The sequence below is a fragment of the Sceloporus occidentalis genome, unplaced genomic scaffold, assembly GCF_023333645.1.
Source record: "Sceloporus occidentalis isolate IW3139 unplaced genomic scaffold, rSceOcc1.0.p SCAF_1, whole genome shotgun sequence".
Classification (NCBI taxonomy): Eukaryota; Metazoa; Chordata; class Lepidosauria; order Squamata; family Phrynosomatidae; genus Sceloporus; species Sceloporus occidentalis.
Genome location: NW_028316981.1, coordinates 209741122 through 209768603, shown reverse-complemented (window position 1 = coordinate 209768603; position 27482 = coordinate 209741122). Strand labels below are relative to the sequence as shown.

Below are 27482 nucleotides of genomic sequence, written 5' to 3'. Positions count from 1 at the left end.
GAGAGCAGGTCGTCTTCCGGACTCTTCCGAGGAGCTTGTCCACATCATCGGTACTCACCAACTCAAATCGATCCAGTACAATAAAGTCCACGGAGGCTCTGGACACCTCTACCCTAGGTTTTGCTTGAATGTCGGCGTTAAGACCTTCGCTTATCCGAGAGGTTTTATCCGCAAAAAAGTCGTTAAATTGGTCACAGCAGGCCTTAGAAGGTTCAAGGATCTGGTTCAGGGAGGGGGGGAGCTGAGTTAGCTCCCTGACCACCCTGAACAACTCTGCTGGACGCGACTCTGCGGACGCAATGCGAGCAGCATAGAACGAATTCTTTGTTGCTCGCATTGCCTCTCCGTAGTCCTCTAACAGTTGGTCTAGGAGAGCCTTGTCGTCTAAGCAAAGGTATTTCCGCCAACGGTACTCTAGCCGTCGCAGTGCCCGCTTCCTAGCCCGGAGGTCTTCCGTATACCAAGGCTTACATTTGGAAGCGGGCCTGAGAGGGCGCTTCGGGGCGATACTGTGTATAGCCCTTGAAAGACCGGTATTCCAGATACCGGTGAGGGCATCAACAGAATCGCCGTCGCTACCAACCATGAGCCCCTCTAAGGCCTCTTGGAACCTTCCAGGTTCCATCAGCCTTCGAGGGTGGACCATCCGAATAGGTCCACCACCCCCGGGGGGGATCTGGGTAGAGACCTTGATTTTTGCCTCTACCAGGAAATGATCCGTCCATGACAAGGGGGAAATATTAACTATTTCCGCCCACGGATTTTCCGCATCCGAACAGAAGACCAAATCGAGAGTATTACCTGCACAATGTGTGGGACCCTGTATCAGCTGGGACAGGCCCATGGCTGCCATGGTTTCCATGAATTCCCGAGCCGCACCGGATGGAACATAGCTGGCCGCAAGAGGGATGTTGAGGTCGCCCAGGACAAGAAGCCTGGGCGTCTCCAACATCAGCTCTGCGACCAACTGTGTCAGCTCGTTAAGGGAGTCCGCTAATGCACGGGGTGGCCGATACACTAACAGAATCCCTAGACTGTCCCTAGCCTTTAGGGTCAGGTAGATACACTCAATATGGGACGTCTGTCGGATGTGGTTCCTGATGAGGGACACGGTGTTCCTATGTATCAAGGCCACACCCCCCCCCCGCCCACCTAACCTGCGCTGGTCCTTCACCGAGAACCCAGCAGGCAGGGCCTGAGCCCACACAGCATCCCCTTCAGGCCCTAGCCAGGTCTCGGTAATGCAAGCCAGGTCACATTTTGAGTCCTCCACAAGGTCGTGGAGGATGTGGGTCTTGTTATTGATAGACCTGGCATTGCACAGGAGCAGTGACAGGGTTTGTGGCACGGTCTGGCCAAAGTTAAGCATGTTTCACTCCACCGATCGTTGTGAAGAAGATTTAAAAATATGCTTAAATCTCCTATTGGAATTCATGAACTTAACATTTATGCTTAAATTCAGAAATCAAGAATAAAGAATTCAGTTTAGAATTTGGTCAGTGTTAAGCATAAGCAGACACTCACAGTTTAAATAAATAAATACCCTGACCATGATATATACATATCTAGTTCTAGACATCTAGTTAATGTGAGCACTGCTGTTAATTGTATGGTATCCTGTGAATCACTGGTTATTAGAAATACATCAGAGAGGAGCTTTAGCTTGGTAGTAAAGCATATACATGCTTTTCAGGTAATCAATCTCTGGTTCAATCCCCAGATTCTCCAAGTAGAGGTGGGGAAAAAATCACGTCTGAAATCTTTGAAGAGCTGCTGCCAAATTGTTTCAGGAAGAATGGGCTATGTGATTCAGTAAAAGACAGTTTCTCTGTCTTTCAATGTCCACATACACCATGTCATAAATTAAAGTGTCGTTTTAATCTCCAAGGCTTTTCTGTGTGCTCCATTCATGGGTTCAAGGCGATTTGTCTGTTTTATATCAGACATCTTGTGTACTGTGACAGGTTTGAAATGGTCAGCCGACTAATTCAGTAAGTTGATCTGATTTTGCTCTATGAGATACAGTTTTTAAATTCTGTATTGAATTGTAAAACAGTTACAAATACAAGGTGGGTTAAATTCTAGTTCTCATGTTTTTGAGGTGGGAAAATCCATAAAGGGTGGTTTGAGTTCCTCACTTCCAGTTGAGGTTTTTCTCATTCTCTGATGCATAGTAACTTTTCATGTTTGGATGGGAAACTTTTCACAAGAGTCACCTATATGACTACTTTCGAAAGGGGTTGCTATGTATCACAGGATATCTATCGCAGGCATTAAGTGTCCACAGCCCAAAACACACTACAGAAATAATCCAGTTTGAGACTGCTTTAACTGCCCTGGCTCAGTGCTAGGGAATCCTGGGAATTTTAGTTTATTGTGGCACCAGATCTCTTTGACAGAGAAGGCTAAACGCCTCACAAAATTACAGTTCACGGAATTCCTTAGCATTGAACCAGGGCAGTTAAAGCGGTCTCCAGCTGGATTATTTCTGTAGTGTGTTTTGGGCCCAAATCTTCAAAGTTTAGCAGTGTGTAGTTTTAACTAATGATTATTGTACTCTTTTCAATTAAATTATTATTCTGTGATTGTATTTTATCTAATTTTATAACTTTTTTTGTTAACCTAAGTGGAGCAGAATAAAAGATTTTTAATTCTTTTGAAATTTTAAGGCTTAAAAACATTAAAATTTTAAAACCTAAAATTCTGAGCATAGTGTATTTTAATGACAAAAGACCTGACAGAAGTTAGTCCTTAAATTTTGACATCAGTTTATCTTCACGTTCTTCTGAAGGTTTTTTGTTTTGTTTTTTGTCTTCATAAGCTAATGAGCTGATGGATATTATTTTGAATGAGTAACGTAATAAAATAGGACATGGTTTGGGGGGGGGGGGGCATGCTTTTTTTCACCCTGGCTGCCTGCTTCTACCCTTACAATTTTTGCAATCATGGCATCACATCATGTTGCCCTCTCAAAACTAGGGCTGGGGAGTAGATGTAAGAGTAAGGAGTAAAGGAGTAAGAAGTTTTTACAGGAGTAGGAATAACATTAAGAAAAAATATCTTACTCTGGAGTGGACCAAGGAGTAACCCCAAAATCACCACTATTCCGCAGCCCTGCTCAAAACTAGAATATCAAAACTAGTAGTGAGTGGAAAATTCTTGGCCCAAGGAACTGTCTTCTGCAACAACCCTTCTTTAGTGTAGAAGATATTTCCTGGTTTAAAAGAGGTATATTTTTTCCACCTGGCTGCCTGATTATAAAACCAATAATTTTAATACAGTGTAATCTTGCCATATGCAGGGATCCGTTCCAGACCCCCCCTCCCCCGCGTAAGGCAAATAACATGTATGCTTGAGCCCCATTGAATATAATGGGGCTTGGGCATGCCATTCATTGTATTCCAGCATGGCTTCAGCATAAGCTGAAAGCCGCGTATGGCGCTGGCGCACTGTGTTCCCTTCAAACTGATGTTGCAGACTAGGGTTAGATCCTACTTTTCATTGAGTATATATGCAACAGCAGGACTGGGTATCTGATAGCCATCCAGATACTGTATTGCTGGACCATAACTGGCCAATTCCATGCTGGCAATGGCTCATTAGAGATGAAGATCAGGAACATTTGGAGGGCGAGAAGCCCCCTCTGTTAACTACAATTTCCCGGTTCAGATGTTAAGAAACTCTGGAGCCACCCTGCACACTGTGGGATCCATAAACCAAGTTCCTGTTCAGGCACCGAGAAATTGCTACTTTTGGGAGCAGCCATTTAGTTGGACCTAGCCATCTATGAAGCAGTCAGGTGAAGACGGGGTTTGCTGGTTTTCTTTTCTGGAATTCTGAAATTCTCAGCTGATTTGTGTTACCACCCAACATAAATTCTTCTCACTGTTTTCCTGGGGTTAAGATTTTGGGAACAGATTTTGGGATTTGGGAACAGTCAGGAACTTGGGTGGTTGTAGGGACTATTGCCATCTTGTGTCTTTCTCTGTTCTTCCACTTCCTTTTGCCACTTGAAGCTCTGGGAAGTTAAAGGCAGCTAGTTGCTATGCATAGATCTGTGGTCTGACGAGAGAAATAGTCCAGTCTGTCAGAACTGCCAAAACTTCATGGGGTGTGAATGATGAGGGGAGGGGAACATGTGGAAAAATCAGAGGAATAAGTTAGGTATGTCAGAATCCTAGAGAGAAGTTGTACTATAGATCAGATGTTGTTCCAAATAGAAAAGCAGCCTTGAAGTATTATTTCTTTAAATTCTCAGAGTTGACAGTTTGGGGATTTGGGGTGAGAAAAGTTTAATGGGAAACGCAGAGGCAGTACTCTGTGTTTTTTCTGTTTCTCTTTAAATTATTCTTAAGGCAAATTATTATTTAGACTTAAAATTTTTGTACCAAAAATTCCTTATATTCTGTTGGGCCGCTAAATCAATTGTTGTGGTCTATAAAGGCTGACTGGGACTAAATTCATATGTTTCTCTCCAAGGCAAAGCCTCAAGTGGGGTTGCAGGACAAAATTCACCTTATATTACAAATTACAGCTTCTGAACTTTTCACATTTCTTTGTTTTTTAATAAGTATTGTAGTGTATTGAATCAATGGCCTTTTGTGTAACGCGGGGATGGACAGCCTGTGATCTGTAGAGTGCATAAATTCTTTGCCTTAATTTTGACAACTCAGTGTGGCAAAAAAGGTGCATGTTCTTCTGAAAACAAAATTTGGAGGGAACAAATGAATTACTTTCAAGTGTAATTACGCTCCTGGTAGTGCAGTTCTGTTTTAAAGGAAAATGCACCCTCCCCATGTATGTAGATCTTGAAGGAAATTTCAGTTCTTGGTGGTAGGTTTGGCAGTAGGATGGTGGCAGGATATTATTCTCCATGAGTTGTAGAGGTCCCATCTAGCTTCTGGCCTAAGAAGTTGCCCACCCCTTGTGTAGAATAATATAAGTGTGTGAATACCTTTGCAACTAGTTCAAGCTAAAATGTTATTTTGAGCTACACATACCTATGTAGCCCAGCTATATAGCTTAATGTACAGACTGGAAAACATGGGTATCTAGGATCTCTATTGAAAATAGCACATGTATGAAATGAGCATTTTTCACCATGTATGGTAAACTACACTGAAGTCAATAGTAGTGTAGCTGACAGGATCACATAGTGAGCTTCATGACTGAAACATCAGTTGCAAAACCTGTACTATTTTCTATGTTGTATTCATTTCCTTTTCATGCTGATATTTTTCTCCTCTTTAAAAAAAAATCAAACAAAAATGGGGGAATGAAAATGGGTGATGTAAGTTAGCAGCAGGCCAGATAATTCTAATATATACATTAAATAGTTTAATATATTGTATATATTCTAAAAAAAATTAATCAGAAATTGACCCTGAACACCTAAGTCAACTTAGCCACAAATCGATGCAAGTAAGGTACTTTTATGTAAAAAGGAACCATTCCCTGGTCAAAGGCAAGAGTGTAATCTGTCCTGGAAGCATTGATCCTGCTCTGCTCTTATCCATCCAACCTTTAGTGTGAGCACAAACAATTATGCCTGCTGGAATTAGGCATTGTCTTGCTTTGTTTCATTCTTTAGATCCTTTGTTACATGCCCCTACATTTTACCCTCAACTTATCCACAGATGAAATCAGAATCCATAATTTTGGCCCCAAAACCTGCCTTCAGATTATACATAAGGTTAACTTATAATTGAGTATATACAGTATTAACCAAAAATGTGGTTTGGTTAATTCCTTCCTGAATTAGGCATTATCTTTATCCTCGAATTATCCACCGTCAAATCAAAATCCATAATTTTGGCCCCAAAACCTGCCCTCAACTTATACATGAGGTTAATTTATAGTCGAGTATATGTGGTATTAACCAAAAAATATGGTTTACATTTGATGTCTGGATTCTTTGATGTTTTTAAACATTAAAAACAAGGTGTATTAAAAACCACCTCGTAAAGGTGAATGAAAGCTTCTGTGTGATTGCATACTTCTCAGTGGTGTAAGTATTTCATTCTAAAGAAGTATATTAGAACTTACTTAGCAGGCCAGTTGGCTGTGGTATGCAATTATTGGTTGTGAGCATATGTGTTGAACTGGAACTCAATCTGACTGCACCTTCTTTAATAATTCACAAATCTAGAGCTCACCAAAATGAAGGTTGTTCTTGTGCAAACATATTTTGAAGAATGAGTAAGTGGTAATACTTACTTTTTCAAGATGTAGACAAACATTTATATTCTGTTTGCTTCAGTCCTGTTAACTGAGTCTACTTCAGAACTGGAAAAATTCCCCATAATAATCCACAGGGAAAAGGCTATTGAAGAGATGAGCAGTAAACTAAAACTATTACTAAATAAAGGCATTTATGTCCTGATCTATTCATTGGAAATGTATATTGCCCCCTTCACATTTACAAAGCATTCCAGAGTTGTAGCCTTTTTTAAAAACTGGTTTAGAATACCCACCACTTGTGGAATTTTTATTTATTTTATCACACTGTCACACAGAGTGAAGATAGTCCAAGTCCCAAGAGACAGCGCCTTTCTCATTCAGTCTTCGACTACACAGCAGCATCACCAGCCCCATCACCACCAATGCGACCATGGGAGATGACATCAAATAGGCAGCCTCCTTCAGCTCGACCGAGCCAACATCACTTCTCAGGGGAACGATGTAACACACCTGCACGCAACAGAAGGAGGCAAGTATAGGATATTAATTTGTCTTCCTACTGAACATTGTAGTTACATAACTATCAAGCTGTTGCTTTTTTAAAAAAAACAAACAAACATCTGAGGTGTAAAATTTATTATGTCTCATTAATTAAATAGTTATTTGGAGGAGGTAATGATGTGTCTACTCTTCTGGTGATCATATTTGACAATGATATTTTCCAGGATGCTTTGACTCTGCCAGGAATATAGCAGGTAAAACAATGAGTTTTACTTACAGTGTCTTAACTAATGTTTCATTACAGAGGTGAAGAAGAGCTGCTTCTTTGTACTCTTTACATCCAACTTCATTTTTTCTACCTTCCTCCAAATTGTTTAGAACGGGATGCTTCCTGTTTTTTTCCCACAGTAACCTTTTTTCCTTGCACAATTGTGAGGTAGCTTGGCTGAGAAAGTGATGTCAGCTACAAAAACAGTAACATTCTGAAGGCAAGGGCAAGGCTACTTTTGGTGGTGGTTTAAAATACAGTATATTCCTGGCCTTTATGACTGTGGAGATGAAGCTTATCTAATATTATCTTCACAGTGTTCAGCTATGATGAAAGTAGACTTCTCCAACACTTCCAGTAATCAAGAGCAAAAGCCTTTGCATTCTACAGACATCCATATTTTTATCCCTACCCTTTTCCAAGGAACTCACTGTCAGTGTGGATTATCTGTTTAATCATCACAGTTAGTGATGTAGGTCAGGTTGAAATGTAAGGACTTTGCAAAAGTCACTAGTTTATGGCTGCACAAGGCACTGAACCTGTCTTCATAATCCATTGGTGCACAATTTCCAGGAAGACAGGGCTTCTTTTCTCTTTTCCCTTTGAACCATTTGTCTGGGTTTGGGTGGACCGTATTTTCTAGTGAATGTGTCCATTTTCTAGTGGTAGGATCAGAAAGATCAACAGCTTGGCAATTGTTGCTGTTGAATCATGTGCTAGTGGTCACCCACAATTTGCCTACACTTGTCAAAATCAAAGTGTGCCATTTTCTTTTCTGTATGACTCTTGTTTGCTTTCTTCCTTGAAGTTGTTCTAAAGACTCATTGATATGATCATTGAGCCCCTATGCAGCTTTAGGTTCTTCCTGAGTAATGTTCCCCACACTGTGGAGAATCTTAAAAGGTTTTATGATATCTGACCTGCATTGTTTTCACCTCTAGTACTGTAGCATTGGCCAGATATCATAGGACATTTAGTGTTTGTATTGATACAAAAGTAAAGCTAATTTGGAATGACACTAGACTTTGAAGATCATGAGGAATGAATCTACAAGTTTGAAACTCTTCTTGCTTACTGTACCTTCCCTTTTCTTGTGTTCAAACATTGGAAAACACAGATTTTTGTATGAATTTTACCTTTAGAATACACTGAGGAAATAGTGACAAAATTTACACAGTCACACTTTAAAGCTTTCCATTTGGTAGCTGTCATCACAGGAAAATCAGCTGTCTGGCCTCTGACCCACAGAGTTCTTCTTGATCATTGAATCTGCACAGTAAACAGAGCAAGAAAAAGATACCTGGTAGCTTTGCCATTATGGGGCTGGAAGTTGCAGGTGACTACCTAATCCATACTTAGTTACAGCTACCAGATGTATTTTCTCAGCAGCTACCACAAGATTTTCATTCTTCTGTTTTCACTATAAGGAAATGATGTAAATTTATTCAGAACTTTGAATGTGAATTTAGAAACACAGGAATAAAACTTCATGTCTAAAACTCATGAAAGGGATATTCTGCCGTGTGTGTTTCAAAGAGAGAGAGAGAAAAAACCCTTGTCCAATTTGATTATTTGCAGCCCTCCCGTCAGACGCCAGAGAACAAGAAGAGATCGATTGTCTCGGCATAATTCCATTAGCCAAGATGAAAACTACCATCTTCCCTATGGACAACAACAAGCAATAGAAGAACCCCGAGCCTTCCATCCACCGAATGTATCTCCCCGTTTGTTGCACCCAGCTGCTCATCCACCACAGCAGAATGCAGTAATGGTTGACATACATGAGCAGGTATGACAAAATATGAGAGCATGTTTTCCAAATTTCTTATAGCCAAGTGTTTCTAGTTGTTTCATTGTTATACCCCAAAAAAGTCTTTTCAAATGCCTAAAAATAAGAATTGGTTGGTTATCTTGGGAGGATACATCCTTTATGTTTATGTCAGTTGCGTTTCTAGGTGTGCTGCCTCTGAGGCTGGGTATCTCTGTTCAGTTATTCCTAGTAAAAACACTTTTGTTGTTGTGTGCCTTCAAGTTGTTTCTGACTTACAGTGACCCTAAGGTGGACCTATTATGGAGTTTTGGCAAGTTTCTTCAAGGAGGTTTTGTCATTGCTATCCTCTGAGGCTGAGAGAGTGTGACTTGCCCACGGTCACCTAGTGGGTTTCATGGCCGAGCCGGGATTTGAACCCTGGTCTCCAGAGTTGTAATCCAAAAGTCAAACCACTATGCCATGCTGGCTCTCCAGTGCAAGCACAGAGAAACCTAACTAGGCTTGATGCAAAGAGATGGCAGGATTACCGACTCTCAGTGCAGGATACTTAAAGGTTAAAAAACATGCATCCTCAATGCTTCTTACAGTGGTATGTAGAAAAAGCTTAGCTGAAAGAGTAATGTAGCTGGCATTATGATAGATACTCTAATATTTAAGGCATTAGGTTGTTCAAGCCATATGTTCCTCAATACAAAGTGAATGCAAGATTACAAGAGGTGTCCTTGAAAACCTTCTAGTCAAAGAATTACATAACACCTTTTGGCATGACAGCTTTAGAACAGTCTTGCTTACTTTAAATCTGTTCCACTAGATAGTTGGAAAACCTGTATTATGTGTTTAATGGCTGCTTCCTACATTCCTATTCAGAGGCCCTAGTATATGGCCAGTAGGAGAAACTGTTTGTAAGCTAATTGAAACTTTACAAAAAATTGCAGTCCCTGGGGGGGTAGTCTGTATAGACATTTATGGAAATCTCTTGCAGCACTGGGAATCAAAATGCCCTTGTTTGTGTCAGGGCTGTTGGTTGACTTTGCAGTTTTAAAAAGGATGACACTATCGTATACCAAGGCATTTTAAACAAAATACTTTGCAGTGAGGTACATGGTCAGTTGACAATGATTACTTGTGGATCCGAGTAGTGTACCAACTCCAGCATGGTGCATTTGTAGATAACTAGAATTTATTTGTCTCAAAAAAAATTCTTGCTCTAGATTGAACAATCCTATCTTTTTGTTTTGAACATCTGATAGCTCTTTACTGTCTTCTACACAGATCCATCAGGGCACAGTGCCTGTTTCGTATACAGTGACCACAGTGGCGCCACATGGGATTCCACTTTGCACAGGTCAGCACATACCAGCTTGCAACACACAGCAGGTCCCAGGTTGTTCTGTGGTTTTCAGTGGACAGCATCTTCCTGTCTGCAGTGTGCCTCCCCCAGTAAGTAGTTTCAAATCTTAGTTTTGATAATGAAGACTGAAAATGTCCTTGGAAGTTGACTTAAAGCTCAATTCTTTATATATTTATCTGAAAACAAGACACAATCCATGGTGTCTGTAGAATGCTGCATTTCATATGAGTTAATTTTATTCCTGTCAGCTTTCTTCACTGTCCAGCTTTCAGATCCATATTTAGAAATTGAAAACGCTATGGCAGGGATGATTTTGACTTTGGTATTGATTGATACAATATCTTTATATTTGAGGGCCATATCTAGTCACTCCCACCCACCCACCCCACACGTTTGCTGGTCTCCCTTCGTGGATTTGATTAATATGTTATCTCTTGGAAATTTTAGGTCCTGCAGTGTGATTCTGTGGTCACCTTCCACCAGAAGTTGACCATAGAGCCATGCTGCAAAGTCCTAGAGTATCCCAGAGAAGTGTTCCCTCGGGTTAAAAAAAATAGCATTCATGGTTTTATTTATATTTATTTATGTTTGCAGTTTTTCCCACTTTGTGAGTGTAACCTTAATCCCTCTGAATGTGTATGTGTGTGTGTGTGTGGGGGGGGGGGTCTTCCTTTATAGCTGGCCTCCCAAATCTTCTGATTCCTTGATTACAGTTTCACTGTTGATTTATGACTTAACCAAAGTATAAATTATCCTTATTTTGATATCATCACCCACTTTTAAGTGATGTAAATTATCTGTAGTAATTATTTTTGTTTTCATAATATTCAGCTGTGACCCTGCTTTTGCACTTGTTCTCTGTAGTCATTCCAAAATCCTTGGAATCCAAGATCAATAATTTAAAATATGCAACTGACATTTACTGCTAATACGAGCAGTATTAACTATTGTTCCCATGTGATAAGTTCTGTGTATACATTAAACAGACAGGTTGAGAAAATGCAGCCTTGTCTGACTTCCTTGCCAGTTTAATATCATTCTCTGTCCATATCCTTGTCCAGATCATAGGCTATTCAGATTTTGTGGCACTTGCATTTCTGATCGCTACTACTAGTCAGAAATCCTTATGGTCATCTGTGCCCTCCTTGGTGGTAGCAGGACTTAAATGATGTATATGTGTGCACATGTACCTTTGACTATTTTTGTGAAGTTGTGCTCAGCCCCCACCCCACCCCAGTTTACATCACCAAATATGCAGCAACTGTGGCAACATTGCTACATTATTTACATGTAAACAAAGTACTGGTGGCCATGTGCCTGATTTTAAAAGAGAATTTCCTAACAGTTTCAAAGAAGCATTATTTATCGTATAAAAAGGTGCGTGTCCCAGCGTGCCTTGTTTATGTATTAAAAAGTCACAGTTTTTTCCACTAAAGCAACAAATTTGATAGCTGCAAACGATTTATTTAACTCATAGGGACTGCCTTGTTTTTAGTGGGAAGTGTATTTTGGTGAGAAGTGTACTTTTAAAAAGAAAGACAATTACAAGAAGATATTATTTTACTGCTGCAAGTAGCAGTAGCAGATTTGGTGATGCGGTGGTGTGCGAGCCTTTTACAGACTGATTGCCCAAACTGCAAACCAATACCCACTTACTTATCACCAAGTGCCACGTTCCTCTGGCTTTCTAGTAACAAACTCTGTGGTGGGGTGACAGAGTATGTGACCACAGAGAGGGCTCTCAGTGCCACCTCTGGCACACGTGCCATAGGTTTGTCACCACTGCCCTAGAAGCTCCAGGAGATGTGTCCATTGCCCCTCTTTCGACCCTGAAAGTTGCTTACCTAACCCATTATTTTGAATGACTCCTTCACAACTGACCTGAATTAGTCTTCAGGGTACATACCAGTTCCCATTCTGTTTTTGAAAACGTAGCCAGTCTTTTCCTAAGTTTACACTGTCAGTGACAGTAAGTTAGCTAACTAGTACAGTGGACCCTTGCCTTATGTGGGGGATCCATTCCAGACCCCTGCATAAGGCGAATTCCGTGCACCCATTCATCTGAATAGGATGTGCCACCCCGCGCACTCCTCGCAGCTTGAGCGCATAAGCTCAAAGCTGCATATAGTGCGCCCGCGTATAACACGGGCGCACTAAAATAAAACGTGTCAGTATTACATAACTGAAATCAATTTTTCAAACAAAAATAGAGTATATAAAGGACATCAGAATAGTACAAAGCATAATTGATTTATATAGTAACCGTTATTCTCTCAAAAGAGATAGAACATTACAGAAATTGGAAAATATATCAAGTATATGTGGGAAGACTGGTGTCAACTATTTAAGAAGTTACAATATTGAAACATTGGAAAAATATATATAATTATGAAACACTTAACCAAAATTCTTTCCAAACAAAGAAAAATTCAGCTTTTATAAATTTCCAATGTTTACCCTTATACCTTGCATAATTTGTTTTGCTTTTGCTAGTCTTAAAGAGTGGCAGGCTCTTCTTTGGTAACCATACTTGGCTGTGTAAACAAATGATGCTTTGTTATATTCTATTGTCCCTTCTGAAAATGTTGCCTAATTTGGTGAACATTTATCTTCTTTTGCAGATGCTTCAGGCATGTTCCGTTCAGCACCTACCTGTTCCATATGCAGCTTTCCCACCTCTTCTTTCTAGTGATCCATTTCTTTTGCATCCTCCGCATCTCTCTCCACATCATGCTACACACTTGCCACCTCCAGGCCAGTTTGTTCCCTTCCAAACACAGCAGTCACGGTCGGTAGGTATCTTCAAAAATATTTTCCCCACACCCATGTGGTTATAGCTAAGGAGGTGTTACGTTGACCACCTTAAGACAATATGTGGAAGTACATGAATGATAATGTATTCTGTACCCTTTTGGAGCTTTTAGTGCCTGTTGCATATCCATTCAGTTTTCATGCTATTGAGAAATCAGTGTAATTTGGTTGAGGGATTACAATGAAATTTAATGTAGGATAGGATTTCCAGGTTGCCCAAGCAGGCATGACATTAAAAATAGAGCAAATAACACGATAGGCAGCTAGAGTAGCCTTTGAGTGGGTGTGGCTTTTTGGCTGCCCGATTTTACAGCGAGCCTCAGTGCACAAATGAATAATATTCCTCTCTGAAAGTCGCCTGCTAAGGATAGAAAAGGTTATTGTGTTTTTAAATAGGCAGATACCATGGTGTCACATAGATATAAATACTGGAAGAAGTGAATGTTTTTATCTGCATGGGAAAATGCTGTGTCATATAGTACACAACAACACCTCTTACTGACACTGAAATAAGCAGCAAGCATTTAATTATAGTTAAACACATGTATTAAGAATCAGGACGGGGTTCTTTAAAGTTAAAAAGGGGGGGGATTTATATATTTTCCCAACCATAACTTGTCTTCACATTATTTTTGAAAACTGACCCTGATATGGGGACTCACATGTAGTATATAATATTTATTTAACAAATCTAACATAAGTTCTTTTTCTTTATTTGTGTTTGTTTGCTTGTTTTGTAAATACAGTAATAAATCATTTATTACCAATGTTAAACATAGCCTCGTTTGTATATGTTTTTCTTTAGCCTCTTCAAAGGATAGAAAATGAGGTAGAGTTGCTTGGAGACCATCTTCCTGTGGGAGGTTTTACCTATCCGCCTTCAGCCCATCCACCAACATTGCCTCCCTCAACCCCTCTCCAGTTCTTAGCGCACGACCCTTTACACCAAGAGGTGTCGTTTGGAGTAGTAAGTGATGATTTTCAACATTGGGGGTTGATGCATTAGGCTGTTTATTTTTTAAAATTCTGCTTCTTGCATTTAAATTTCTTTTCTTTTAAAAAACAGTGTCTGAAGTGATTAGAATTAAATACATTAAAATATGCAACTTCTGGGGGTAGAAAATAAATTAATTTTCCTTTTCGTAGAATTGTGAAATATTTAACCAACAAGTCAGATGTTCATTTGTAAATTTAAGATACCCACTGGGGAAAGCTTTTTTGAAATCTGAAACCTGACTTTCAAGTACTAACTATACAGTACAACTGAATATTTAACAGCTTGTCATTCTCCTAAAAAACATGTTTCCCTTTTAGCCTTATCCACCTTTTATGCCTCGAAGACTCACAGGACGCAGCCGATACCGGTCCCAGCAGCCAATACCACCACCCCCATACCACCCCAGCCTTTTGCCATATGTGCTGTAAGTATGTTTCATTTTAATAACATGGTTGGATATATGTGGATGGTCAGAGAGCTGTTGTTGGGACTTCCTGACCTCATGCCAACCACAAAGCCATCATTTCCTAAAACTGAAAGTGACATTTTGATCATTTCTGGTTATAATTAAAATAGATTTCCAATTGTTTTGGCATGGAAGGTGCTCCTGGACTAAACCATACCCTCCCCAAGAATTATTGAACCAAAAATAACATTATTTGGGGGTGATGGGGGAAATTGAATAGAATTTTTATATGGGATGAGAGTCTGCACATGCCAAGGGTGCCACATTTTTTAAAAATGATCATTATTGAAGTTTACAATATATACAAATGAATAACAATAAAAAAGTTGCTTATCTACCTCTTTGTTATGAATTCCCCCTACCCCCAATTATTCGCTATAGTTAATACCATCTTAACAGCTGTGCGAATATATTCCTCTATTAAATCAAAAGCAGTATATGACTACAATTCCTTCATATCACTTGTATCACCTATTTATATCTGTGTATTTATCTATATAAATATAGATTTACATTTATATCTTTTCTTGATTCTTCACCCCTTAACTAATCTGTAATAATAATTACTTACAGTCAGCCCTTCTTATACACGGATTTTTTATACACGGATTTAAGCATACACGGTTTGAAAATGTTCCAAAAAAGTATAAATTTACCTTGATTTTCCATTTTTATAAGGGACACCATCTTGCTTTGTCATTATATGTAATGGGACTTGAGCATACACTGATTTTGTTATACACGGGGGATCTTGGAACCAAACCCCAGTGTATAACAAGGGTCCACTGTATTTAACATTACAAAATAAAGTTTGCTAAGAGAAAAAAATTCAGTTTAAGTTGTCCATCTTTCTTTACAATATTTCATTAACGGATCCCAAATCTGATTTACATCATCAGCTCTGTCTTTTAATGCCATGGTAATTTTATCCATTTCTGCAGTTTCCGGCGATTTATAAAGCCATGTGTCCAGAGTGGGGACTTCCGGATTTCTCCAAAATTGTGCTAGTGAGAGCCTGGCTGTCGTTATTAGATACAGTATTGGTTTTATCTTCTCTCAGGGGTGCCACATTACCCCTATCCCTTACAGCTGTATTCCATGGCTTTGCAATAGATTACGTCATTTTACCAAAAAGAGATAAATGTAGCATGCTTGCGAGGCCTTCAGTGCAGTGGGTTTGGGAGAGTTGTGAGGTCTCATCATGTAAAATTTGTATGGTACCTGGGAAGGATAATCATAAGTAAAATGTAAGGAGAACTAATCTTGCTGCATTTGAATTGATGAACTGTATACCTTGCTGTTGATTGGAACAGAATTCACATTTTTGATACATTTAAAAGAGTGCATACAAAGAGCCAAAATAAACAACTTTTTTTCTCTTTTGTGGGGTTGTACTAAACCATGACACTGGCTCACTTCTTCCCACAGATCAATGCTTCCAGTGCCACCCACAGTGGGCCCAGCCTTCAGTTTTGAGCTGGATGTGGAAGATGGCGAAGTGGAAAACTATGAGGTTGGTTTATGCTGTGTGCATTAGGATGAACAAAAGTCTGTCAACCTTTAAGTCTTTTGCCCAGTGCTTTCCCTCAAGAGAAAAACATTTTTTGCATGAACTATTCTCCATTTATTTAGCCATTGGCCACAAATCATTGATGCTGTAATTTCTCAAAATAAAGCTCCAGAATGAAAAGTAAAGTTGCATTCATATTTCTGATTTTTTGAGAAATTATAATTACACTAAGGGTTCTATAATTGTTTTAGCCTTCATTAGAGTTTTATACACTACTGCATGCAAGACCTTGTTAGTATGTCTATGTACTCTCAAGCATTTTAGCCTCAGTACAAAGAACAGCTAAACTGAATATCCTATAAATTATTCAAATTTGCATAATTTCTCAGTTTGTATAGTTCTGGTTAGCTAATCAGTCTTGATAGTTATGTATTTTTTTTAAAAAGCTATGGAAGTTAAATAGGGCATGTTTTAAAAGGTTGCTTTTCTTTTGCAGGCATTGCTGAACTTGGCAGAAAGACTGGGAGAAGCCAAACCAAGAGGACTGACAAAAGCAGATATTGAACAACTTCCATCCTATAGGTTCAACCCAAATAACCATCAGTCGGAACAGACTCTGTGAGTACTTCTTTCCTTTGTTGAGTCTTCAATGTTAAGTCAGTCTAAAATCCAGCATAGCTAACAACTGTAATGTCCACAAACATTTTTGCTTTCTTAAATGCACTTCATAGTAAGGTTTTTTTATAATGATAATGATAATGATGATGATGTTTATTTTTAGCCCACCTCTCCCTACAGATCAAGGTGGGTTACAATAAGAGAGATAAATATATATAATACAGAATAGTCCTAAAACCCTCCCCCAACATAATAAAAACATCAATTAAACATTGAAGGTTAAAATATTATTAAAAGCAGTTAAAAATAGGTGGATAGAGAGAACAACTGTGAGCAGACGGGATTCTCTTTTTAATGGGAGATCAGTCTGGGAAGGCCCACCGGCAGAGATCTTCTTGAAGGCATCAAGGGTGATAATCTGACGGCTCTACTCCGGCAGGTCATTCTATACATTTGGAGGGGCTACTAAAAAGGTACTATGGGACATTAATGTTGGGAATACGTTGACATTTGAACTAAAACCTTAATCAAATTTTCTTGGTCCTTACTAAGATAGAACAGTCATAATCTAATGAACTGCACTACTGTGCATTTTGGATGTTACATATGTAGTATATTGCTTCTATATTACAAGAGTTGCATTGAAACAGTAGTGTAGATCTTATTTTTCTAACAACACCTTTTATAACAACTATAGTTATAAAATTCTGTTTCGTTGTATTAATGGGATAATGCTTATTTGAAGAGAGAAAAGTTCTAATAAAGGAAGATCTTTGAATTGTAGCCACTGTGCACACAAAATCAGTTCTTTGAAATATGAAGTTCCATACAATATTTCGTTTCAGAAAATCTCTTGTAAAATGTTGAAGAAGAAAATCTGGATTTTAAAAAAAAACATTGTGGTGCGACTCTTGCAAAGATAAGAGCTGCATAAAAAGAAATAGGAAAGTCATAACATTTTATATGTTACTTATGTCACGCTGGATGAATGCAAGCTTTGTAAATAAGATATGTTATAATAAAATTCAAAATAATAATAAAAATTTAAAAAAAGAAATAGGAAAGGGCTTGAGGGAGAATATATTTGTGTGTGTGTATCTGTCTGTCTTTGCCTATTCTGAATGTAGGAGGTAAATAGATGCTTGCCTCAGCTGTACCTGGTGAATTGTTGTGGTTTAGCTGGTATTTGCAGGGACTGGTTCTGATGTGAATATCACTTCTTGTCACTTGGAAGGTGTGCTTAAGAAAAGCTTCCATCACATGGAATTGATAATGATATTACCACTTAACAGGAACAAGCAAAGTGTGACCTACAAAATAGCATTTCTCCCTTTTTCAGTAGCCATAGGAACCTTCCTTGCTGAAGCCATACCATTGTCAGAGATCTGCTGCTTCTTTTCTTTGCAAAATACAATTATATTTTTATTTTTATAATTCATTTCCAAGCATTTTCACATGGTGTACAATATTTGCTCCTGGAAGAAGAAAGGAAAACTCACCTTGCTGATAAAAACTGGTGCCGATTTTAAGAATGTGAAGTTGGAGCTAGGAAAGATTGTATCTATGGCCCAGTACAAATCTCCCCAAAAGGCCAAACTGCCCGGTGTCCCTCCACCCCAAAAAGAACCTGGAAAATTGGGTTCTTTTTAGGAGAGCGCACGTATGTCACGAGTGCGCCATTGGCGCACTCATGAAATAAGCGACGGGCAAAAACATCTATATGCTGTGCGTCACTTACGTCATCATGCCGGTGCCCGTGTGGATGGAATGCCACCACGATGCCGCTGTCGTGACGTGCTAGGGCTTGGGAGCATGCAGTTACTTTGGGCCCGTCTGTCCTGAGCCTATGAGTGATCTTATCCTTGTCTCACCATTGGATCTTCCAGGATGATAAGGGTTGCTAAAATAAAATACGTGAGCACTATTTAAGCATACAGTTGGTCCACCTTATCCACAGCTTTTTTTATCCACAGATTGAAGCATTCACAGCTTGAAAATATTTTTAAAAAGTATAAATTCCAAATAGCAAACCTTGATTTTCTATTTTATATAAGAGACACCATTTTGCTCTGCCATTATATTTAATGGGACTTGAGTATCCAGGGATTTTGTTATCCACAGGGGAAACAAACACCAGTGGATAACAAGGTCCCACTGCACTTGCTAGAGAATGTTGTAGATTAGTACTGCTAATAACTTCATATTTATGTCATACCCTTAAAATCAGCATACAAAAGCCTTACATATTCACATTTTTTCTAAAAAAGTTGTTGTTGCTCTTGTTCAATAAAATATTTCCTCTTCTCTCTCTTAGGTGTGTAGTGTGCATGTGCGACTTTGAGTCGAGGCAACTTCTTAGAGTTTTACCATGTAACCACGAGTTCCATGCCAAGTGTGTTGATAAATGGCTTAAGGTAATACTACATTTTAGGGCAAAAAGAAAATTGTACCCTACCTTCTTATTTGTGTTGCATGCCATCACACTCGATATTCAGGCATGTTATTTATATATGATAGTATAGCTCTGTTAAAACAAATAGACTTTAAAGTTTAGACATGTGACTTGCACATCATTCTGCATATAGTTATTTAAGATGAGGCTTTTTGTTGTGAAGAAGAAAAGGGAAACTTGGTGAGTGCTAAGTAGAAACTCTCCCGAAATATGTGTGTCCAAGAATGTTATTGAATATGCAAAATCATATCATTTAATTTAACGTTATGGAGGAGTCAACGTGACCAAGCAGCATGGCAGAACAGCAGTATAAACAAGATGCAATCTTATGGAAGTATAATTGAAGTAGGAAATTAATCTTAAATTTCAGAGACTATACCCAATTCCACTTTGTCACAGCAATGCCAAATCTCAAAACATCAAAAGCAGGAGAATCAGTTAACATTAGCCTAAATCCTGTGTCAAACTAGCTCTCAAATGCTAGTGCAACTAGACTTTCTTCCCTCTCCCTTACAGCCATACAGGGCAAAATAGTAGGATTTTCAAGGTAAAAAACATTGAAAGTGATCCATCTTTGGTGCAGTATTAAGAAGAGTTAGCTAAAATCCCACTGCAGTTACTCTGAGAGTTCTTCCACCACTGTCTCCCACCCACTGCTGCTGTTGTCCAGTAGCTTCCTTTCCTCCTTCACTATCGGACCAATTAGTGCTTTTCTGCCAATGCAGCCATTGTTCTCTGAAGATGATGGATGTATATTCGTCTGATGTCTCCACTTTCAGCACTCTGTGTTGGATGACACTTCTCAGAGTCTGGGCTCTTGAACAATAAGTCTAGATTCCTTACAGCATTCCTTTCACCCTCCCTGACACACTCATGGCCCTTCAGAGTTTTAAGATGTGCATCCAAGAAGGGATGGGATCCCCAGATTAGAAGGCAGTCAATCAGCTAATGGAGAAAATCACATCATGTGTTTAATATAGAAATTGATTCAATCAGGGAAGCCATGGCCCTGTGTTGGCAAAACCTGAACAGATTATTGATAACCCGGGCTCCAGGAAGTGTCTCTCATAGAGTCACTGTAAATTAAAGCTGGTTTGACAGCACATAACAGTGGGAGGGGGAATCTGTTAAGGGTCCAGCCCCTATACTTCATTTCTAGATACCGCCTCTGTCTTTCCACATAGCTCCAAGTAGCTGAGAATTACAGTTCTTGGTAGGCCAATTGGGATCTCTCCTGATTGCTCTTTTTTTACAGCAGTTGCCTGAACCACTTGGTATGCTGCTTTGGAGGGCTTCCGGGTGTTAGAAGCAAAAGTTCAGGAAACTTTAGCAGGAATGGGGGAAATAATCAATTCTCTGAATAAAATTTAGATTATAAAGTGGTGATCCAAATAAGCACCTTCAGAAGGAGGCAGAGATGAAAATCGTGTATTTGAGATTTGTAAAAGCTATGATAAAACATACTTTATGTACTAAACATTCTACTGTTGCCATGTCAGAACATTTAAAGTTAGTACAGGCTTCCTCTGCCTTTTGACACCTCACTTTCTGGCAACATGCTCTTCTAACACTTCCAGATTATAGACAAGTTCCATTAATTTGACAGAGATTCTGCCCTTTCATTAGTTCTTGCCTCTGAGATTTGCTTGGAAGTATTCACATGTGTGTGCACGCACACACATATATAATGTTAATTTAGCTTTTACACACATACAAAAGTGATATGTAGTTCTTTTAAAACTTAGTTACTTATGCTTTCATTGGCTGAAACGCATTCGCAACCTTAAAAAACCCTGAGTTCCACTATGCAACCAATTAAATTTTCTGATGGTTCTCTAGTCCTTAACCTGTCTGATAAGCAGGGGCTCCCTGTATCTATCGGTAATATGGTAAAATCATTCACTAGAGGATTTCACTACATAAAGAATCAAACTAACAATGAGATCATTGGCCTCATGTGCTGGATTGACTTCCTACTGTTCCATAATTTATATGTAATGTAAACTCTGATTAAAACATGATCACAGATTTGTAATGTCCAAATGTAAAGAGCTATAGAGAGGTGTCAACCAAAGATGTGAAAGTCCAGAAAAAATCAAGAGACAAAAGTGTTTTCATTTTTCCCCCAAAGCCTTTTTTCCTAGGAGGAACTTTGGGGGGGGGGGAACAATTTATGGAATAATTTCTTTTAGAATGATACATAAAATGTTTAAGACAAGATGTCTATATATTAACTTCCACCAAATTATAATTTGATTAGGCAAGAAGACTTTTAAGATTTAGTACAGTATGAGAACATTGTAAGGATGAGTGCTTTATATTACCTTGACACCATGGAGGAGCTAAAATAAATCTGTACTGCTATTGTTAATAGTTTCTTGTGGTTTTGCCTGCCAAACTAAAGAGGTTCCCAGCATGCTGTGTAGAGGCATTTGTAAGAAAAATCAGAATTTTAAAAAGTAAATTCAATGTTTAATTAATGTCATTATTATTTAAAAAAATAATGTCAGTAGTCTGCCTTTAGTTAATGCTAATACATACTCTCTTATAGTTTGGTGCCGCATCTTAAACTGTTATTTCTTACTCGAATTGTTAATTTTTATGCAAGCAAAGCACTGGTTGCCTACCTCACTTAATGAATAAACATGATTAAGAAAATCTCAATAGGGCTTTCATGGAAATGAGTTCCAGCTAAAGTCAAGTACAGTAGATGTATCCTATTTGTTTTAACTGAAATGCCTTTGGGTTTGGCATGCATTGCTTACTACCACCACCAATCCCAGTGCTTGGTGAAGGTATGCATCTCAGGGTTGTGACCTTCTTTTAAAACTTAGTATCCAGTATATTTTTTTCTACAGTAAGTGTATGCAGTGTGATTGTAGCTCTGGCAATTCAATTAAAACTGCTTTTATTTTCTAGGCAAATCGTACCTGCCCTATCTGCAGAGCTGACGCTTCAGAAGTGCATCGCGATTCAGAATGACCGGTCTAAGAGCACAATTCTACTTTGGGTGTTCCTAGTCACATGTGTATATATATATATGAACTCTCCATTGAACTTAAACCGTGTGGCTTCCAGCCTTCCCTTATACGAAAGGGTCAATGGACCTTTCTTTGCACTGTGTGATTTAATCAACTATAAAGCTTATAATTAGTCTTCACAATTATGGGATTGTTATACTAACTGTGTGATTGGAACTCCAAAGATTTTTTTTTTCTTTTAGCTTAATTTCGTGTGTGCACTAACATTCCCTGGTTTTTGTGTGATCATTCCGAGTGTTGCTGCGAGATTACAGTGGAAAGTGATCTTCTAGCATGTGCTTTTATATTAAAAAAAAAAGTGGTAGCTCCAAACAATATAGCAATCTACCTTATATAGAGCCTTCAAATACTGTGAGTGGGAATAAACGGTGCGGGTGGGTGCGTTGATCGCAGGGTGTCTGTGTGTATGCGGGTGAGCAAGTGATTGAATGGTAGTGTGAGAGGACTTATATACCAGCATGTACTGAGGATGTATGTGTGTAGTATTAATTATGCTGCAATGTATAATCTTGTGTGTTATTTAAACAGTACTAGTACTGTACACTGGTTTCTTTCCTTGCGTTTGCAGTTGCACACTGAATGCTAAGGGTGCAGCAATTATAGACATTTGATACTTCATCCCCCCCTCCATATATTTAATAGTATAAAAAGGCCTTTTTGCTTTCATTCAGACAACTGTTATGCTTCTCATTAATTGGAGACCTTATGTCTGTCATTATAGACCATACTGATTTTTCCGTTATTACAAATAATTACATAGCCTTGTTCTTGGGCTGCTGGAATTTCCATTTTTTTAACACATATTTGCAGCATTGCACAGCCAGGTAGCAATATTAAAAATTCTCGAGTGATTAATTAAAGCTGATGTTGTCCTCCCTTCCTTTTTTTAAAAAAAAATCTTCCAGCCATTATTGGTTCTTTTCTGTTGAACTCTGAAACTGGATTTTTATTTGAGATACTGAAGATGCATTTTGTTCCATTTTTGTCCATAAAAAAATGAGAGGACTTTGGAGAGTCTTGTGCAAATGCTTCTTGTATTGTTGTCAATACACCTGCTTAAATACAAAATTTAGCTTACCAAAACTGGCACTAATTTACACTCCTTGCCGTAGACATGTACAATTAAAATTATTTTTAAGAGAGACAGAGAGAAATAACCTCTCTTCTCTTTAAAATTCTGTAACCTCATAAATACAATTTGTAGCACTTTCTTAGAGATAAAGCATTTGGATTCACCTAACTCCAGCCATGGTACCGTTTCAATACTTTACTGCCTGACAGAAATGTCCCAGGATAGAGTTTCTAGTTTTCTGTGCCTGATAGCAGGATTTTATGAGATGTTGAAGCATCCTTGGTGTCATATGGCTAGTATGAAAAATATTCATGTTGGAAAATGGGCTGGTGTACAAAAATCAAGGAAAATATAATAAATGCTGTGAATCTGGCATTGCCCTTTAAACTGCCTCCTGAATGATGAACTGGGAGAAAATTGGCATCACTTACCATTGTAGACGTGGCGTTTTTTACTATATTTCAATATGAGACTACAAATTATTACCGTTGTCCACCCAAGAGATGCGCATTTCTTTTTTGCATTGTTTTTCTTCATGTTTTTTAAGCGCCATAACTTTTGGTTGCAACAGCACAAGCACTGCAGCTACTAATATGGCTGTAACCTGCTGCCTGTCAGCTTTTTATGTTCCTTCTTGTGTCCTTTTCTAAGGCTTTTGTATGCTGCTATATGTTATGTCTGTTTATTCCTCCAGAACAGTGTTGTGAATTGTCCTTCTTTCTGAAGGCTCTGCTGACCAATCGCAGCTTGTGGTTCTGCAAAATTAAAAAGCACAATTTCTCTCCCACCCACCCATTTCTTTCAGGATACTGTTTGCCTCTGTTTAGTAGTTAGTCGCCTTAGTCTGTCCATAGTGTCAAGATCTTAAAAGCTAATGAAACAATTTAACATACTGTGTGTGACATTTGCAAATGTTACATTTTTTTCCTTAGTTATGTTCTCCAAGGAATTGTCTCAACATGTCAGAGAGGTTAAATTGCACATAGTAACCTTTATTTTTTTAAACAAACAAAATCATGGGTTGGGAGGTGGGCAGGGAGAAGCCACAACATGTTTTACAGTACTTTGGGTCTTTTTTATATTGCTGGACAAAAAGATTTTTACCTGTACGAAACTAATCATAACACTACCCCACTCAGTGTCTACTGTCAAAGCAGAAATAAGGCACTTTCTCTAAAAAAAAAAGTGACAAGGCACATAGTACCTGATTCTGAGAAGTGACTCCTCAGGCCAGAATTGGATCTGTGTTGCAGTGCAGCAATCAGTCTCTTGCTTTCTAGTTCCAGTTGAGCAAGGCTGTTGGAGGATATATAGGACTGTTGCAGAGAACATATTGGTGGCATACTAGAGTTCATTGTTGCACTCTTGTGGCTGATCTCTGAACGGCTCCTGTTTGCATGGGGCTCTTGCAAATCTCTGTGGATCTCCTTCCTGTGGTTAAGTGTGAGAGAGACACATGCATGGCATTCTGAACTCGCTCAGTCTGACTGCTGTGGGATTCTCAGCCCAGCTGCTGTCAGCAAAAGTGGGGGATCCATGCTCAGCTGTTAACTGCCATGTGTTATGCACATTTGTGTGTCCAGTTCCACAACCCTCATGGGTGCCCAAGAGCACCAGATTATGTTGGGTACCCTTTTCCCCCCTCCCACATTGTCCCTACCTCTCCCATTAAAGGAAGAAAAAAAGTTGGCTTTATCATGTTCGCACTGCTGGGGTTTTATTTGCATGAATTGTCAACTTAATTTGATCTTCTTCTGGCTTTTTAAAAATATAAAATGGGTATAAAGGCCTTTTGGATATCTCTGAAGGTCTTATTTTGTGGCTTTCTTTACAGATTATTTTGTGCAAAGTAAATTTTTTTGTATAGAATTTTTTGTACAGTCTCCAGAATGTGATTATTTGTTGCAGCTGTTAACATTTCCACCTGTAATATTTTGAACTTAATTGACTCCTTTATTTTTGCTTTCCAAAAACTCATTACAACTCAGTTATTGGTAGGCCTATCTAGGAGAGCTACGGTTCTCTGTTTTCTTCCACCCCCTTTGGTACCTTCAGTTACCTCATTTTACTATTTTGTGTTACAGACTTGCTAATGATTATGAAAGCTTATGGGTTTTGTTAGAATCATATTTGTCAAGTGTTTTCTTTAAAATCATACTCCATTGTATCATTTAACATGTAGTTTTAAATGTATTATAAATATCTGTAACCAAATCATTTGAAGGCTTGATAAATTTTTAACAAAATTTGTACATTTTTTATGAGAGTTACTAGTAATGCTTTACTAAGTAGTGCAATGAATTTTTATTTTTAATCCCTGTGCCCAATTTTGGAGTTGAGAGGGTTGTTCAGTAATAAATGTATGATGTACACTTATACAACTCTGTGGTGCTTCTTTTCCTACTTTTCATACTCTTTTCATGAGTACAGCATTACCTTCCCTGTGAAGTATTGGTGATGTTCTTTTAATCTTCTAGATACAGCGTGCCCGTGTCATACGCGGGCGCACCTTACGCAGACTTAAGCTTACGTGCTCAAGCCGCGGGGAACGGAAGGGGCGGCGCATCCCATTCAATTGAATGGGCGCACGCGCCCATGGCGCCTGCACACTGCCATGCATGAGCCCCATTGTTTCCAATGGGGCTTGAGCATAGGCGGAATTTGCCTTACGCGGAGGGGTCTGGAACGGATCCCCCGCGTAAGGAGAGGGCCGACTGTATTAATATTCTGTTAACTGATACAATGCAAACCCTACGAATGCAAGGTGAAATGTCTGCTAGATCTTCTGAGGATGCAGCAAACTGAACTTGAAGAGGTCCAGTCTCCTTTACAAATGACTTCCTCTTATCATTTTTGTTGACCTGTTAATGTGTCTTTTCCAGAGTTACAATACCTTTTTTAAGATAGGGTAACTTAAAGTGTGCACAGTACTGTAAATGTAGCTGCACAATAGATTTGTTTGTTGATAAGTATTTCTATGCTGTTCCTCAGGGCAAATCCTTCCTAAGGCAACTTATAAAAAATAATTATCTTCTTTTGTTAACTGTCCTCGAGTCAGCTCATGTGGATCCATGGTCGTGGTTTCTTTGATTGAGTATCCATCTGGAGTGTGTTCCCCCTTTCCCATTGTCCCCACTTTACGAAGTATAATACTGTATATACTCTGGTATAAGTTTAGAAGTTTTACTAAATTTTACTAAAAAAAATCAAACCAAAAAACCTGGGTTGACATCCACAGGTCAATGTACAGTGTGCCCTTGGTATCTGCTGGAGTTTGGTTCCAAGACCCCCTGTGGACAAGAAAATCCATGGATGTTCAAGTTTCATTAAATGCAATGGCATACTAAAATAGTGTCCCTTATAAAATGGGGAAATTTAGGTTTGCTTTTTGGAATTTGTATATTTCTAAAATATTTTCAGGCAGTAGATGCTTGAATCCATGGATAAAAAATCTGTCGATATGGAAGGCTGACTGTGACTTGTAGTCGAGTATATACAGTAGTCTTTTCCAGTGAGTCCTTTCTTATGATATGGCCAAAAATATGACAACCTCAGTTTAGTCATCTGTGCTTCCAGGTCCTGATCAGTGCTAGGACCCATCAATTGGTCTTTTTAGCAGTCTGTGGTATTTCCAGAACTCCAGCACATCTCAAATGAGTTTATTTTCTTCCGTTCAGCTTTCTTCATTATCCATCTCTCACAAACAGACATAGAAATGGGAAATGCAACAGCATGGACAATCCTAACTTTTTAACATTTGATGATGTATCTTTACACATCAGGATCTTTTCTACTTCCTTCATAGCTGCCCACCTAGTCCTCTTCTGATTTCTTGATTGTAGTCTCTGCTCCAACTAATGATTAAGACCAAGTATGGAAAATCTTGAACAATTTTAATCTCTTCATTACATAGATCGCCCGTGGTCATAAATTTTGTTTTTGTGATGTTCAGCTGTAAACCTGCCTTTGCGCTTTCTGCCTTGACCACCTTCAACAATCTTTCTGTACCTCTGATGTTTTCTGCTAGTATTATCGGTTTCATCTGCAAATCTTAGATTGCTGGTGGCCGTATTCATAACATAACATAGCCTTCTTGTCCATATCAGGAACATTAATGTGCAGAATGATTTACTCTACTTAGAACATTTTAAAACCACCCACTCCAGTGTGCAAGTTAAAACATAGCAATACACCATGTTTGTTAAAAAGTGGGACAGAAAACAGTAATGATCATCTGCTTATAATCCTTTCAGTTCAAAATCACAATGGCCTATTTTGAACAAAAGTTCCAGGTTCTGGGAGGCAATAATACAGTGAAATATATTGTTATGCCCTGTAGAGGGTGCAATTGGCCTGTACAGGAAATACTGGGCATTCATGACTTTGAAAGAGGAGCAAGATATTAACACTGAATGTGAGTGACACAATTTGGTCCTAGTGTTGT

General features: G+C 38.8%; 1 protein-coding gene across 6 annotated transcripts in view; it reads left to right on the top strand.

Moving 5' to 3' along the window:
* The window catches only part of RNF38 (ring finger protein 38), a 120908-nt gene extending 98058 nt beyond the window's left edge, over positions 1-22850 (top strand). For all 6 annotated transcript variants that reach the window (XM_089488728.1, XM_089488731.1, XM_089488732.1 and 3 more), the window contains 10 exons: positions 6516-6709; positions 8528-8738; positions 9993-10160; positions 12693-12863; positions 13688-13849; positions 14197-14303; positions 15774-15858; positions 16352-16473; positions 18788-18887; positions 21845-22850. In XM_089488728.1, the coding sequence (XP_089344854.1) occupies positions 6516-6709; positions 8528-8738; positions 9993-10160; positions 12693-12863; positions 13688-13849; positions 14197-14303; positions 15774-15858; positions 16352-16473; positions 18788-18887; positions 21845-21907 (1383 nt within the window). In that variant the 3' untranslated portion in view covers positions 21908-22850. The remainder of the gene's footprint in view (positions 1-6515; positions 6710-8527; positions 8739-9992; positions 10161-12692; positions 12864-13687; positions 13850-14196; positions 14304-15773; positions 15859-16351; positions 16474-18787; positions 18888-21844) is intronic.
* Positions 22851-27482: the final 4632 nt, after the last annotated feature.